The sequence below is a fragment of the Phyllosticta capitalensis genome, assembly GCF_038381095.1.
Source record: "Phyllosticta capitalensis strain CBS 128856 chromosome Unknown BKA78scaffold_13, whole genome shotgun sequence".
Lineage (NCBI taxonomy): Eukaryota > Fungi > Ascomycota > Dothideomycetes > Botryosphaeriales > Phyllostictaceae > Phyllosticta > Phyllosticta capitalensis.
The window spans coordinates 209,513-225,362 of NW_027117451.1; the positions used below are offsets into that span (position 1 = coordinate 209,513).

At 54.7% G+C, this 15,850-nt stretch overlaps 7 protein-coding genes across 7 annotated transcripts; 4 read left to right on the forward strand and 3 right to left on the reverse strand.

The window, feature by feature from the left end:
- Positions 1-1,542: 1,542 nt before the first annotated feature.
- On the reverse strand, positions 1,543-3,662 carry BKA78DRAFT_290039 (uncharacterized protein). Its single transcript, XM_066885780.1, has 4 exons — positions 3,382-3,662; positions 3,029-3,331; positions 2,849-2,980; positions 1,543-2,796 (listed from the first exon to the last, which is right to left on the reverse strand). Exons 1-4 carry the CDS (start codon positions 3,494-3,496, stop codon positions 1,709-1,711), a joined length of 1,638 nt encoding a protein of 545 aa, XP_066738450.1. The 5' UTR covers positions 3,497-3,662; the 3' UTR covers positions 1,543-1,708.
- A 1,143-nt stretch (positions 3,663-4,805) lies between these two features.
- On the reverse strand, positions 4,806-6,303 carry BKA78DRAFT_334095 (mitochondrial 37S ribosomal protein mS29; the record flags this gene model as incomplete). The annotated part of the gene is made up of 2 exons (XM_066890165.1): positions 4,806-5,608; positions 5,664-6,303. 2 exons carry the CDS (start codon positions 6,301-6,303, stop codon positions 4,806-4,808), a joined length of 1,443 nt encoding a protein of 480 aa, XP_066738451.1.
- A 164-nt stretch (positions 6,304-6,467) lies between these two features.
- On the forward strand, positions 6,468-7,142 carry BKA78DRAFT_334096 (ribosome biogenesis regulatory protein-domain-containing protein; the record flags this gene model as incomplete). Its single annotated transcript, XM_066890166.1, has 2 exons — positions 6,468-6,544; positions 6,596-7,142. 2 exons carry the CDS (start codon positions 6,468-6,470, stop codon positions 7,140-7,142), a joined length of 624 nt encoding a protein of 207 aa, XP_066738452.1.
- A 1,704-nt stretch (positions 7,143-8,846) lies between these two features.
- On the forward strand, positions 8,847-9,354 carry BKA78DRAFT_327612 (uncharacterized protein). The gene has a single exon (XM_066889530.1). The coding sequence runs from the start codon at positions 8,999-9,001 to the stop codon at positions 9,236-9,238; it is 240 nt and encodes a 79-aa protein (XP_066738453.1). The 5' UTR covers positions 8,847-8,998; the 3' UTR covers positions 9,239-9,354.
- A 605-nt stretch (positions 9,355-9,959) lies between these two features.
- On the forward strand, positions 9,960-12,307 carry BKA78DRAFT_58306 (Cupredoxin). The gene is made up of 4 exons (XM_066893415.1): positions 9,960-10,228; positions 10,284-10,515; positions 10,568-11,879; positions 11,946-12,307. Exons 1-4 carry the CDS (start codon positions 10,108-10,110, stop codon positions 12,147-12,149), a joined length of 1,869 nt encoding a protein of 622 aa, XP_066738454.1. The 5' UTR covers positions 9,960-10,107; the 3' UTR covers positions 12,150-12,307.
- Positions 12,308-14,001: 1,694 nt separating this feature from the next.
- Positions 14,002-15,205, forward strand: BKA78DRAFT_259411 (Methylthioribose-1-phosphate isomerase; the record flags this gene model as incomplete). Its single annotated transcript, XM_066885370.1, has 2 exons — positions 14,002-14,528; positions 14,581-15,205. The coding sequence occupies 2 exons, from the start codon at positions 14,002-14,004 to the stop codon at positions 15,203-15,205; spliced, it is 1,152 nt and encodes a 383-aa protein (XP_066738455.1).
- Positions 15,206-15,433: 228 nt separating this feature from the next.
- On the reverse strand, positions 15,434-15,758 carry BKA78DRAFT_357412 (uncharacterized protein; the record flags this gene model as incomplete). The annotated part of the gene is made up of 2 exons (XM_066892215.1): positions 15,434-15,637; positions 15,696-15,758. The coding sequence occupies 2 exons, from the start codon at positions 15,756-15,758 to the stop codon at positions 15,434-15,436; spliced, it is 267 nt and encodes an 88-aa protein (XP_066738456.1).
- Between the last annotated feature and the right edge of the window lie 92 nt (positions 15,759-15,850).

Below are 15,850 nucleotides of genomic sequence, written 5' to 3' on the forward strand. Positions count from 1 at the left end.
CGAGCTTCAGCACCGTTCACATTCGAGGAGAAAGTGTGGACGAGAAAGCGGCGCAACAGCAAAACTAAGTTTTATCTTCTGCTAACAATGCTCCACAGTGCGACCTTTTGAGCAAAGTTCTGGGAAGGGGGGATCAGTGTGGATGGATTGAAAATCGCGGCGCGGCAGAGCGACTTTTATATTTTAACTCAGAAGTTGCATGTCAGGAGACTGTTCCCATGGCTCTCGAGCTTGCCCTGCTTTGCTTGACTTGAAATTCCACGTGTTCCAGTCAGTCACTTCCTCCGCCCACTGGTCGCTCCTTCCGCAAAAAATTTCTGACTTAAATCCGAACAAGGCCTGCTGTCGTCGAGGTGAATCGTCGACCAAGATCCTTCAACCTGGCTGCATGCAAATGAGAGGTGCGGTCTCACCAGCGGCGAAGAGAGTCTCGATTGCCTTAGGGACGCGGTATTCTGGGACAATAATATGGATCATCACGAAGGGAAATCGTTGACCTATATTTGCCGTCATGATTTCTTCAAGTGGAAGATGGATTGGCAGGGGAAAAGGGAGAAAGAGACATCTCTCGCCACCAACCATCAGCAAATACTTCGCGCGAGAAAATGGAACGTCGGCAGGACTCGAACGTTTTGCTATTCTGACAACCCCTCTACGCGTTCAAAGTTGCACTCGACGCATTTGATTGGCTGCACATGTCCTCGTTGACTGCCCCATCAGGCTAATTTTCAGTCTGCTCGCTTGTCACATCCCTGCGAGGATCATTCCTTGTCACGTCTCTCTCAGCAAATAATCCGCGACTTGCCATCTTGATGATGTTGCAGTATTTCGACCATTTTCCTGGAGGTTTAATCTGCTGCATTGGTTCAAGGCTATTCAGACTTCTTTCTGGATTTTCTTTCGCACTGAGGAAGTGCTTGCTATGCACCCCTTGACTGTCTTGCTCCGTCGGCATCCTTCGACATTGTCGGAGTCTTTCAGAACAGCGGTCCAGCCCAGATATCTTGGTAAGACGGACTGGCGTCAAACGAGAGGACAAGATAGCTGCGATGGGATGCCTGCCGCATTGAATGTTCGAAGAAAATGCCAACCGCAAGACCAACATACAGTCACAGCACAAGGAATTGGGCAAAACTGGAGTGATAACTATGTTCGAGGTGCAGTCCGTGGAGCGGCGTGATGCAATGCGTATACAACAGGAAGCGCGATCAGGTGGTAATGACAATTGCGACAGCGACGGTGTGGTGGAATCTGGGCGGACGCGAGAAGTTGACCACAACTGATTGACCAAAAGTGCAGCTGCCCTACACCCTGCCCCACCTCCCCATACATGATCTGTCTAGCGTCTTCCGACTTGCTGGACTTGAGCTGATATGCTGCGCAAGGCCGACCTGATTGTGGGAGAGTCCCCGGTGTCCAAGTCTATTTTGTTGCCTGACTGACTCGGCTCTAGTATCCACGCTTGTTTGCGATAGAGGCAGGTACAAGTGTCAGTTATTCACGTTATTACAAATGAAGCACACATGCCATGGGGATATGTTCCTGCGATGGCGCTTGTTGTTGAGCGCTGCCATGGGCCATGCTGACAAAGGGAACCACCTCTCTCCGCAATGATTGACAACGTAATCCTCACCTGGTCATTACTATGTGACGCAAGTCGACCTGTCTAGACATCATATCAACGTGAAAAGAAAAAGATCGTCCTCCCCTACTTCCTCGGAGGCGAATGGCTATCCGCCCTCGCCATCTCCTGCTCGACCTGCGCAGCGCCCTTCTCGCCATCCAAATTCTCAACCTCGCCATCCTCCTTCTCCATCGAGCCTCTCGACTCCTCGTCCAAGTCCAAGTCGCGATCCAGGCTCTCGCCGTACAGCATCTTAGGATTGAGTGCCAGCGCGCCCTTGGGAATGAACGTGGCAGCGAGCACGCAGGCGCAGACAATGGTAAACTGCACGCCGGCGACGTTCTGGATGGCTTCGTGGATGTTGCCGCCGTTGCTGCCGCCCGTTTTTGCGTAGACCCCATCGATGTAGTCGCCGAGGAGCGGGTTGGCGATGGCGTAGATGACAATGTAGGTTGCGTACAGGAAGGCCATGACGGCACCGAGCGCCGAGACGTCCTTGCTTTCGTCTTCCTTGCGCGCTAGGGTTGCCTGGATGTAGGCTGCCAACGAGACGTCGCCGGCCGCCCAGCCAAACGACACGGGCAAGAATGTCGCCGCGACGATCCAGGCCTGGCGCACTTGGCCGGCAGGCGGGTACCAGTACGGCAGGTACCACACGATGAGGAGGGCCAGGGCGTCGAGACGCAGCCAGGGGATGGGCGTCGTGATGAGGTTGGTGAAGAGGAAGACAAAGAGGGCGCCGAAAAGCTCGCCAAAGTTGCTGCCGCCGACCATGATTTGTGACCACGCCGAGTTCTTGAGGTAGCGTTTCGCAATGGCGGGAGCTATGCCGTTCTCGAGATAACGATGTGCGTAGAGTGCAATCGTGTAGCCCGGGAGCAGCCAGATGGTCTTGCGCGACCCAAAGATGATTTTGCCGCCGGTCCAGACGGATTTGAAAAAGAGAATTGTCCCGCTCCAGATGCTCTTCAGGTAATTGGGGCTATCCATGTCTTCAAGGCTCGAGCGGAAACCGAGGTTGGACACAAAGAACCACGCTATAGCGGCGAGTGTAAAGCAAATGGGCGTGATGATAAAAGCCATGTTGTTGCCCAGGTTTGGAATAAGGCCCAAAGCTGTGCAAAAGGCTCCCGATGTGCCGGAAATTTCGTAAAAGATGTGAACGAGCGCATCTAGAGGAGATACATCAGTCTTGTTGCTCAACAACCATCGAGTCGAACATACCCATGCGCCGCAGCTTTTGAACGTTGCCACCGACAATGTCACGAGGAATGACGCGCCGAATTAGCTCCACCATGCCATAGGCAATACCAGCGATTGTGTAAACTGGAATCATTCCATCGGTGTTGTAGTCGCCTGAAATCATGTCAGCAATACTTCGTCCCATATCGAAACCTGACGTACCATAGTAACTGTAATCATCGTCATCCGTCACGCTAGACGGCCGTATCTTTCCGCCAGTCGCCGCATCTATGATGAGGAGCAGCGCTGTCAAGACACCAAAGAGTACGATTGCAGTCGAGAGGACGAGCCGGGTCGGCCAGCGCTTAATGAGGGGTGCTATTAGGATCGCACCGACACATTGGAAGGCTTGATTGAGGCCCTGGAGCAGGCCAACTCTTTGAAACGTCTTTGCCCGAGTCCCAGCCTGCTCTGCTTCCCAGTCATAGCGGTTGGTTGCTAGCGCCGTGATTGAGCCGTTGAATGCTATAAAGACTGTTAGTGTGACGTCAATGTGTCACCAGGGTGCTGCCTACCTTCCAAGCCAAACTTGTACAACATGATTCCGACTATGTAAAGAGCAATGTTTCGTTTCTCTGAAGGAGAGAAGAGGTGCCAGCTCTCCTTCACTGAAGCAATGATGCCCGGCATCGCGACGGTCGATTGCGCAAAAGCGTGGTGCGAATGCGGAGGTGTAAACAGACGGGCTATCGACTTAAGAGAAAAATTCCCAAGTGAATAGACTCGAAAAGAGGACAAGGATTTTGCAGCTGAGTGCAAACAAGCTGCATGGTCCAATGCTAACCGTCGTCGGACAAGGACAAGCCGTGGCCTTTATCTTCTTGTTCCAGATTGACGTCCTCGCTGGCGACGCAAACGAGGAGCGGCTTTACTCTGGACTGCGACCTCGCCATGATTCCTGCCCTCCAACGTCGCCGTAACGAAGCCATAGGCGACAAATGGTCTTCACACGTGGGCGGGTCGTTTATCGGGGGGCGGACTGAGCCAAGACTTCCAAGCACGCAGCGAGGGCACCCCGCCCGCCAAGAGTCAGCGGAACATGTTGGTTCGACGGGCCAAGCCAACATTGCGCGGTTAAGCAGAGTCGTACGGGTGTTTGCCTTAGTAGAGAAGTTTTCCGTCCATTCAGCCGCAGAAGGGGAACCTAAAGAATTGTAATTAACGCGGAGTGCACTGAAAATGGAAGGAGGAAATAGCCAAGGCGTCAACTCAAAGAGTATGTAAGTAACAGTGTGGCGCTTCAAACGTACTTGGAAGGCTAAGCTCATGTGGCGGATCGGGCAAAGAAATGCTCCTCGCGAATGAAAAGAAGAGATGGAGCACGTTTCGACTGCAGAGGTTCAAGTCTTCAGCTCTTGAGAGGACGGTGGTTCCGCGATGCGACACAGCCACCACACATCTCAAGACCGGTGCGATTGCGACTGTTGTAGTCGCGGACGCCTAGCTCGGCGTGTCTGCGCCAATGCTCCGCCAAGGTGGAAGTATGTCGGAGAGCGAACCTTCGTGGTTGGTGGGCAAGCGGACCATCGAATCGCAAGTCGCATCGCATGTCCGACCAACACCGAATGTTTGAGTCGCAAGCTGTCCCACGAGCTGAGGAGGATTTTACGGAAAAGTCTTCGGATACAATCGCAATCCAGCCAAGTGATCCCAAGATCCAAGGGATCAAAATACTTTGCCCACGTGGTGGGCCCGTCTCGAGAACTTGTGAATTTGGTCGTTGAAAGATTATTGATTGTTCAATACTTGTGGAGATAATCGAGAGCTCTGTGATCCATCAGCAGAAAATTGCTCATGTTGTGACACTGGCCCGGCTGTCGTGGTAGAGCCTGATTTTGAACGTGTTTGAAATAATTCTGGACCGGTTGCCCACCCTCAGCGGTAGAATACATGGCTCGAACGGTCGACTCTCATAAACCTGCTTTTTTGAAATCTCTCCTCACATCCTTTGCCTCACACAGGCTCTCTCAAGCTCTCCGATGATGCCCCCACCTGAGAGTGTCCACTTCTCGCCAACCAGGTTGTAGTCCACCGCTCTTCTCACCAGGCCGCTGGCCGCGTAATATTCCATGACCGTGCGTGCCTCCTCCTTGTTCAAGCCCTTGACCTCCACTGGCTCCACGTCCTTCAAAGTCTGGAAAACGTACTCGTCAATCTTCTTGAAGGGGCTCCACTGTGGCAACTCCGCCGGAGGCGTCCCAGCCTTTTTCGCTTCGTTGAATTTGATTGCAAAGTCCATGGATTCCGACTTGGGCGAGTCGCTTCCTGAAGTGGCGGCCAAGACCAAACCGCCGTTTCTGAACTTGCTCGCGCCGGAGAGGAGGTCGGTGAGCTGTCTGACAATGACCAAGTCATGTGCGTGAATCTTTTGCACATTGCGGTCGTCATACTCGGACTTGTTCATGATGTATGATACGTTGTCGACGCAGAACAGTACAGGCGGTCGAGACAAGGCCTTATCGTTCTTGTTAGAAGGAAGGTTGATTTCCGACCAAAAGGCCTTGAACGCTGGCCAGGCCAAGTCGGCATCATTCGCGCCTATTTGGACCAAGTCCAAAAGTGTTGCGTCATCTCGTCGGAGAACGGGGTATTTCTGGGCCACGCGCAGCTCCTTGAGTATCGCCTCATTGGCTGTAGCGATCATCTTCAAAACCTCTGAGATTCTTGTCTTCTGGACATATTGCGTGGGACTGGTACCCTCGAGCGGCGAGTAGTGACTGTGGCTAAGTACAAATTCCTTGGCTAGAACAGCATGTATTAGCAAGTTGTGGCCATCTTGTTTTCAGCGTAGACATACCGTCCGGGAAGTTTATCACCAAAACGCCCTTGGCAAATGACATGGCCATGGCCTGCAACAACAGTGTCGATTTTCCGCCCGCCCTGTTGCCGTGGATGATTCGTGTGAATGTTTTGTTTTCTTCTTGCGCCTGTGAGAGTAGCTTGGCCACGTCCACCGTCTCCTTCCTCATAAGCATTGCCGGTCTCCGGTATAGATGCCACCCTTGATTGGTCTTGAACGCCTCCACTGCACGGAGCTGGTCCACCGTTTCCATTGGTATTCCAACCACTCTGCCATACAGCTCATCGACGGCATCTTTCTCGAGCGAGGCCGCATCCAAGTCTGCCACCCACGGAACTTCCAGAGCGTTGTCGTTGCTGAGTAGGATGCGTTTGCGCAGGGCCTTGCGTTCACCGGGGGCTAGTACTTTTTTAACGGTTTGTGACGCGGCCGGGGCCTTTTTCTTGACGACGGTCATCTTCTTGCCCTTCTCGGGCGCGCCAGCTCTCGAGACCGACTTCTTCTGGTTTGGATTCTTGAGGAACGGCGCGGAGGTTGAGAATGGGGCAACGCAGGCGGCGGGCTGGCGAGACGCGGCATGTTTGAAGAGATTGGACGGCTTGAGAGGCAATTGCCCCAGGCCAGCTCGCGGAGGCATTGCTCTGGTATGATGAGGTGCGCGAATGGAGCTGGAGGTGTTGGTCGGTGATGCGCGGCATCAAGCCGCGGGCGTCGGAATTTTCCAACGCCGACCAAAATTTTGGGCGCCCGCTCTTCTGCGGACTTGCATTGCAACACCCATTTTGCGCAACACCAACCAAAATGAGCAACGACAACGTCGCAAGTCACGGAGATTCCGAAATGATGGACGTGGACTCGGGCTCTGCGAAGCAGCGCCTGTGAGGAAGACGCGCACTTCTTGGCAGCTCCAACGCTGACGACTTTTCTAGGCCGGTCACCGTGAACAAGCCTATTCCGTACACTTTCGACCTTGGCAACCTACTTTGTAACGATGCCAACCCTCTGCCCGAGTCTCACGACGAAGAGGTCCTCCGCTCGACGGCGCGCGATTGCGCCCAAGGCTTGCTCAACCAGCTGTTGACCACCTGCCCCATCTCCTCAACGCCAGAGGGCGTCCTCCTCCAATTGCCGACTGCGACTACACCTCTGCCCCGCGAGAAGCCTGTACCTCAACCAAAGGCGCCTACCAAGTGGGAGCTGTTCGCTGCCAAGAAGGGCATCAAGAACAAGAAGAAGGACGGCAAGCTGGTGTACGACGAGGCCACTGGCGAGTGGGTGCCGAAGTGGGGCTACAAGGGCAAGAACAAGGACCTTGACGACCAATGGCTGGTTGAGGTCGACATGAAGAAGGAGGCTGCCACAGGTCAAGCCGAAAACCCAAGGGCGATGGGTAGGAAAGAGAGGCTCGAGCGCGTCAAGAGAAATGAGCGGAAACAGAGGGCCAACGAGGCCAGGATCAGGAAGAAGGGCGCGTAAAGAGACGGGAAATAAATATGATTCCAGGTCGGCGCGTGGAGTATGGGAAAGCTTTTGGCAGCATCGGAATGGCGTTGGGGTCATGGCAAAAATCAATCTTCAGGCTGAGGCGCTTCCGAGTTCTCACGACGATTTCGAAGAGGCGTCAAAAATATCAGAATTTCTTGACCATCCCTTCGGATGGCAAATCTCCTTCGGTTTGTCTCTTTGTTTGCCGTTATGGTTTTCAATTCCTCTTCGAGTCTCTCGGGTCTTCGGCTGCCCAAATTTCGCGCTGAATCTATTTTCAACTCGTCATCAGAGGCTATCGTCTCAACCTTGTCAGTGGCCTTTTCTATAAACGACTGTTTGTGGACCCGCTCTCCTGCTCGGCCGACCTACCAGTAAGGGCTGTAGGTAAGCGTCGAACCTTTTGATACCGCACTAGGAAGTTTATTTACACATCAAGAAGTCCGGCACCAGCTTGGCGTTGATGCGAAACGAATCCAACGACGAGAAGCGACACGTCAAGAATTGCAAGAAAACGTCGGGCAGTGTTAGGCATGCCCGGTAGATGGAGGTTGTGCTACTCTGAGCGAAATCTGCGGCGGAAGGAGTGCACTTTTGGGGCTAAATGAGATCCACAGAGCGACCCGGACAAGCGCGTAGCGCTCACGTACAGCCTGAACATTTATGCCGTTCAAGGCCTCCGACTGTTTTGCGATCATTCCGGAATCTGCGAGACGCGCTAGGCGATTATTTTGCGAGATGCAAACAGCTTATGCAGGTACAGGATGACGAAGCGCAACGGATATTTTCATTGGTCCAGATGCCGCGTCAAGTGGTAAGCCGACCAATGACGACGTCGAGAATTCCAAAATGGACTGTTGCCACAGTACCGGTTCATTGCCACACTGCCACGATGACCGCGCCACTGCAAGTCTCCGTATACCGCGTCTTGTCAGAAAAGGATCGGACGGACTGACGGACTGTTTGTACTTTGATGAGACGGACACTGCTACCGACTCTCTGAAATGGTCGAATGTGGCAACTAGTGAGTTGCGCAATACCATCTCTGGAGGCTAGCGTCTAGCCACCGCTGTCAAGACTCTTTCACCCGATCGGCGGGAAATCTCGAAAGACGAGGGTGTTGATGTTCGAACTATTCGACTTTTGCAGCAGCTTCTTCAAGCAATTTTCACTAGAGCTGATGCACGCAAAACCAAGTCAACAACAAATACCTCAATCAGTGTGCAGAATCGCTGACGTCAAGAACTTTGCGGGTGGTTGAGTGCCGTTGCCGACTTGAGATTGATGCATACACTATGCACGGCTAAAATTTGGTGGTCTGCGGCTAACGAATGTCGCTGGTGACAGATGAGGCGCAACACCCTGCACCATCAAACCGAGACACGAGCATTTGCAGCAATTTTCTTCGTCTTCGGCGATGCTCCTCGCCGACGTCAGTCGCCGAACGTACGCCAAACTTTTATCTCGGACTTGAGTCGAACAGATGGACTCGGTGACCTGCCTCTTGCTGCCCGAGTTGTGAAATGTCAACTTGATCAAATCATGGCAAGTCAGTCCGCAATGGCAAGGCGCAGTGGTACGCCTCGGATGCTGGAGGCTGGCAGAGACGACCGAATTCGTCTATCACGACCTCAGGCGCATGGAGATGGTGGTGAAGAATCAATGTTAGGGCTGCTCTAGAAGCTAACCAGCCACGACGCCGTGGACTAGCCAGCGACGTCAGCGCTACCGGAATTTGTTGCCGCTGAGAAGCCCAATCTCAAAATAAATCACCAGCGAAGCAGTCAGAACTTTGGCAAAAAGCTTGTTTGGCTGAGGCGGCGAATCTTCAGGCACACTCGGACTGAATGCTCAGGCATCGCACAAGATATTGCCAAATCTTTTGGTCGCTCTTGGATGTCGCAAGAGGACAGCCATTGGGCGGCGACAGAAGGGCGCACGTCGACGTCGTTGATGCTGGGCACACACGGGACCAACCGCAGCCTCCATCCCGGTCCATCCAACCACCTCAACACCATCAACGGCTGTCAAAATCCTGCCTCCACCATTTTCTCAAATTCAACGCGTCACAGAAATCACGAGCCTGACTCGACTCGTGATTGTGCGCTGAGCCTCGTGCTCAGATGATGCCCAGATTTGTCTTCTTCTTTGGTCTCTTGGGATTGGGTGCTGAGCTGAGCGGGTTCTGGTTGCGGCGCAGCGCTGCTCTGGGGGATTTGGTTCATGAGAGCACACGCACCCATTTACGCCTCGGTCGCCCCGGCCGACGGTTGGCTGGCGACTACACTGTCGCATTGCTGAGCGGCAACGGCTGGAGGCGCCACCAGAATTGCCCTACGCCGTTAGATCAACGCCGGCTCTAGTGCAAACAGGACAAAAATCCAAAGACATGGCGCCAGCACGAGACGCCTCCATTATGGACTGGGGAGAACGGAGCGCGCCGTTGCTTGGCCCTTCCATAACTCCGGCTCCCCGCCTAGCGCCGCATACAATCCATCTCAAGCCACGGCATCCATGGTCTACGTACCTGCCCATGGCGAAATCCCAATGCCCAATATCATGTCTGACGGGATCTGCTTGCACCAGATCCTCCCTGTCAGCCAGGAATCGGCAGTTGCCCTGCAGAGAACGCCGCTGTCATGGTCATTCGTACCTTTGACCTACGCGTGCTCCATGGGCTCCATGGCCTGGGTTTCCAACACTTTCAAGATCTCACGTTCAGGCTACTAACGGTTCCAGGATGGGTATCGCCCATCGAGAATTTGGGGAGCAACGGATGTCTACATCCGGTCCTGCACCGTGCGCAATTTCTTAGGTCGTCGTTTATAATGGTAGCCTGTGCCATGGTTTCGACACCATCTCAAACCTCCTCATATCCCCTCACATACTCTCTAATCCTCTGATCCGGCCGTGGACCCTTTGAGAGACAGACAGGTGTTAGCCAGAAGCTTGAAAGATGTCGTTTCTTGCCAGGTCGTTGGTGCGCAGTTTGACTGCGAGCCATGCCTTTGGTGGTCCGGAGCTGTGGTCTTCAGTTGGCACAACCGAGGGAGCTCTGTCTGCTTCAGACAGAAACGGTATGTCTTTCGAAATTGAGACCTCGTGGAATGTTCGAAACTAATTTGGCACCAGGCGGCAGTTCTCTTGGCACGTTTGATGCTCCGCACTTGCCCCTCCACCTCGATGGCGAGTCTGCTTCGAGGCTCATGGCCAGAGGTGCGGATAGCAGTGGCATGCCCGACACGGGTGTCACTCGCTACTACAACTTCACCGTCTCTTACCAGACCATTGCCCCTGACGGAGTGCAAAAAGACGGCATAGTCATTAACGGACAGTACCCTGGTCCTTTGATCGAGGCCAATTGGTAAGTCGATTGGTGGCTCTTCATGTGTTTCTCGCCTGCTGACACGCTTCAGGGGTGATTGGATCTCTGTCACAGTCTACAACGAACTCGGTGCCAAGAACGAAGGCACATCCATACATTGGCACGGCCTTTTGCAAAAAGAGACTCCATGGTCCGATGGTGTGCCTGGTGTGACCCAGTGCCCCATCGTCCCTGGTCAAAGTCTGACGTACCTGTTTCGAGCGGATCAGTACGGCACTTCATGGTATCACAGCCATTATAGCGCGCAATACTCCGGAGGTGCCCTTGGCCCGATGATTATCTACGGACCGAACACTACGCAGTACGATGTGGACCTCGGCCCAATAATGCTCTCCGACTGGTACCACACGGACTACTACACCTTGGTCGAGCAGACAATGGCCCCGGCCGTCGAGCACGTGCCTCCTCCCGTCTCCGACAACAACATCATGAACGGAATGGGTACGTTTGACTGCTCTCAGACGTCGCTGCCCTGCACTGCCAACGCTGGCGTTCCCAAGTTCAAGTTCCAGTCTGGCACCTCGTACCGCCTGCGCTTGATCAACTCCGGCTCGGACGGAACTCAAAAGTTCTCGATTGATGGACACACCTTGACTGTCATTGCCAACGACTTTATCCCCGTCAACCCGTACACCGCGACTTCCGTCACGCTCGGTGTTGGACAGCGCACCGACGTCATCGTCACTGCCAACCAGGACTCCAGCAGCGCATACTGGGTGCGGTCCAACTTGGGACCTGGCCGCAAAGCTGGTGGATGCAACGACAACAACCCCGACGCTCAGACTGCTTTCGGCATCATCTACTACGAAGACTCTGATACTACGAGCGTGCCCGAATCGACTGCCCAGCCCGACTCGATGCTGACCTACTGTGGCAACGACGACCTGTCTAAGACGACTCCGCTGAACCCCAGCACGCCGCCCACCCCGGACTCGACCGTGGAAATTCCCATCCAGGCGCTCAACAACGGCACGCACAACCTCTTCTACATGTCTGATGTGACGTTCCGAGCCGACTACAACGACGCGCTGCTGCTGTCAGCCAACCAGGGCGACTTCAACTTCCCGGCCGACGCCAACGTTCACAACTACGGCACCAACTCGTCGGTGCGCCTGGTCGTCTACAACCACAACACGATGCCGCACCCGATGCACTTGCACGGTCACGACTTCTGGGTTCTTGCTGAGGGCAAGGGCCACTGGGACGGCAACATTGTCAACCCGCAGAACCCGCAGATGCGCGACACGCAGCTCATCCAGGCCGGCACCGACGGCGTGCCCTCGTACATTGTGATTCAGTACAACTTGGATCACGCGCAGATCAACCCGTACCACTGCCACATTGTAAGCACCCTCTTCCCACCTCCCTTACAACATCTTTGTCTATCTGGCTAACACGCATCCCAACAGTCCTGGCACAACAGCGCAGGTTTTGTCCTGCTGGCCATGGAGAACCCCGCCGCGATCCAAGCCCTCGACATTCCCGACAACATCAAGAACACGTGCACGGCGTGGGCGACGTTCACCTCGGGCGTCATGGTTGACCAGATCGACTCGGGTTTGCGCAAGCGCATCAACCTGGGCGTCAACGGCGCCATTGCCACCAAGGAGTAGGACTCTTTCCTCCTCTGAGTTGGTTGGCACTTTTGCCCGTTCTTTCCTTCTGATCTTTTTGGATCCCTTTATTTTTCTGCGCACGATGCATATGAGCGGCGTTTCTCTTTCCGTCTTGTTTTGTTTCAAAGATTTTTTTTGTGTGTTGTGCGACCCGCAAGGGTCCCAGTTACCTACCAATATCCCTGTTCGTCACCACCATCTATCCACTACCCCTTTTTGCTTTTTCCCCCCGTCTCCCTCTCTTTTGAGCCAATGATTTAATGTTTAACGCAACGTTGGGGAGCGAAAGCGAAATTTGGAGATCTAGCGATTGATGTACCAAAGACGAAAGAGAAGAAGAGGAAGCAGCGCGAGCGAAAGTTGTTCGAAAGTTGGTCAAGGTCAAGAGAGGGAATCGAGTCGCGCTAGACTGGCTAGTTGCTTCAGTGCAGCTGTAGATATGGTAATGTATGTTGGAGCCAAGATTGCCGTTGCTGTATATAAGAAAGGAAAGAGATTGGTTTCGGATCGACGATTTGTTGGAGCGTGCTTGCTTGCTTGGGTTTTGTGGTTGAGAGAGAGGACAAGAGGTTGCGATCGATTTGCGAGCAAGATTGATTGGATGATGCGACTGAACTGGGTCTTCACAAAAAGAGGAGAGGGTTTTTGGTGCTTGCTCTTCTTTGTCGTATGAAGGTGCTATGGTGGATTGACTGGTTGTTTAGAACTTGCTACAAATTGTTTATTTTCAAAAATGCCTGTCTCTTAGAACATGTGTGCATTCTCTCTGACTTACATGTCACTCTACCAAAGGTTGCCTTGACCGTCTACCAACGCGCCAAACAAGGAAGAGGCGAGCTTCTTTTCCAACAACCTCCCGTCCTACGCACGTACTCAACGCGCCGCAGCCGACTCCGATCTCCCAACTAATCCACAGTCCACGGAATTGAGACAGAATCAGCGTCTGTGTAAGCGAGGAGGAGTGCAGAGTCGCCCTGTTTCACGCCACAGCGTCGCGTTTGTTCTTCCGTCGGTCAGTCGGTCAGTCCGTCGGTTTGGCATGTCAACCACTGGCCGGACCGGACGGAGAAGACGAAATGACGATACAGGAAGGGGGGAAACGGTCGTGCTCGCTGGGTCACGTCCTCTCGCCTTCGCCCACTCAGTCAGTAGTCAGTCAGTCACCAGTCGACCTTTGGGTGGCAACGGCAGTCAGTCCAGTCAGTCGGTCGTCCTCCCCAACCCAGGATTCAGACGGTCGCAATCCTTCGGACTCGCTTGGCTGACTCGGTTCCCTCCTCTTCGCTGGTCGGGTGAGGTGCTGCTACTTGGTTGGGCAGACGTAACGCGTCGCGTGAGCGCGTTGGCGACTCGTTGGTTAGCTTCTAGGAAGGTCGTCCGTAAAAGTCGTGAGGAAGCGCGCTAGCAGCGAGTATTTGACGTGTCAGGCACTGTTCTTTGTGCCTGGAATAGATTGGGAAGGGACAGAGGGTTGCCACATGGGCGCCACCGCATGTCGCGTCACTCGGCAGGCACAGTCGGAGTCTGAAGAGGGAGAGAGTGAGGGTGTTGGGTACGAGGAGAGTAAAAGGGTGTATGTCTGGGCTGCAAACATTGCAAACGTGGTGGGGTGGCGTGGCGTTGGGTGGGGCTCAGGTCGTCGGGGATCAGCGGCCAAAGCTCCGCTCAAAAGTTCGCGCCACTGCGATGCAATGCCGTAGTTGGGTGCGAAGAGCAGGACCAATCTCCAACCACCAGCAAAAAAGGAAAAATCTCTTCTCCATCTCGTGCCCTTCTCGTCTGTACTGCGCCCTGCAACGTACCCGAACACCAGCCTCCGCCGCCGCCGACGACGACGCAGCCGCCCATCATGGTCCTCGAAGCAATCAAGTACACGCGGGGCACCCTCTCCATCCTCGACCAGCTCAAGCTGCCGCACGCTACAGTATACGACCCAATCGTCTCGTCGACCGACGCCTGGCATGCCATCAAGGCCATGCGGACGCGCGGTGCCCCCGCCATCGCCATTGTCGCTGCCCTGTCGCTGGCAGTCGAGCTCGACGGCCTGGCCACCCGCAGCGAGCTGTCCGATGCCGCCATTGAGGTCGCTGCCTTTGTCGATGAGAAACTGGCGTACTTGGTGACGAGCCGACCGACGGCTGTCAACTTGGCCGACGCGGCGAGGAAGCTGAAGAGCGTGGTTGCAGCCGCGGCGGCGCGGGATGGCGCAACGGGCGTCAGCGTGAGGGAGGCGTACGTCAAGGCTGCCGAGCAGATGCTGGTCGACGATGTCAAGGACAACGAGAGCATAGGTGCACACGGGGCGCGGTGGATCAAGGACAAGACGCAGCAGGGCGCCAAGGGCAAGGTCAGCGTCGTCACGCACTGCAACACTGGGTATGTACTGGCTGCGTCGTGAGGGGATAGAGGGCAGCTGACGGCTTGAAAGCTCCCTTGCTACGGCCGGTTATGGCACCGCGCTGGGCGTCATTCGCTCGCTCCACGCTGCTGGCGACCTCAAGCACGCCTTTTGCACCGAGACGCGGCCATACAATCAGGGCTCGCGTCTGACGGCCTACGAACTTGTCCATGACAGCATCCCAGCGACCCTCGTCACCGACTCCATGGCTGCGGCGCTGCTCAAGCTCAAGGGCCCTGAGCAGAACATTGCAGCCATTGTCGTCGGCGCGGACCGCGTTGCTGCGAATGGCGACACGGCAAACAAGATTGGCACGTACGCTCTGGCAATCAACGCGCGCCATCATGGCGTCAAGTTCTTGGTCGCCGCGCCGCGCACTACAATCGACCTGCACACCAAGTCCGGCGACGACATTGTCATTGAGCAGCGCGCGCCGCAGGAGGTGACCCTGGTCAAGGGACCAAAGTTGGACGCTGGTAAGCTCGACTTGGAGCAGGTTGAGACGGTGAGTATTGCGGCTGAAGGTATCGATGTGTGGAACCCGGCCTTTGATGTCACGCCGGCGGAGCTGATTGATGGAGTCATCACCGAGGTGGGTGTTGTGGAAAAGGACGCAGATGGCGTTTTCAGGATGGAAAAGGTGTTTGACTTGTAGGCTGTAGCGTAGAAGAGAACGAGAAGAAAGAGAACAATGGAACGTGGCCGTAGAAGATGCTTGTCTTGGATTTGAAAACGCTGGTTCAAATTCTTCGCGGGGATGGCGTGGATTTCCAGACGGTTGTGACTAGAATCCACTTCAATTTCCACCTCCTTTCCCCATCGAGGTAGAGCATTTTGAAAGTAGGGAATGAAAAGGGTATCTCTGCTCGAACAGCGAGCTATCTTAGCTGCCTGGACCCTGGCTGGCTTCGGTGCTACTCGAGCCCTGACCGCCCTGTGATGATCCACCGGCGTCTCCTTGCTGCTTGGGGCTCTCGCGAGCTTCGTCGGCGGCGGCGAGGAGCGCTTCAATCTGCTTTTCAATCTTGTCGAGATGATTCTCCAGTGCCGCGGCCGTCTGCTCGCCGCGGGCAAGGTCTTGGAATGCCTGAGCAAGGCGATGAGTTTTTGGCAGAAAGCAGCAACGTCACAAAAGGAACAAGTACCTGCGCGAGGTCGGGGTCGCCCGTGGGCTTCTTTTGGCCGTTTCCGTTCTGCTGCGCGGCCATGTCTGATGGTGTTTGGGCGAGGTTTGAGGTGTTGGTAGTAACTCGAAGGAGGCGATGACGACGGCGCACGGAGATTCGCTGACCCAAGCATC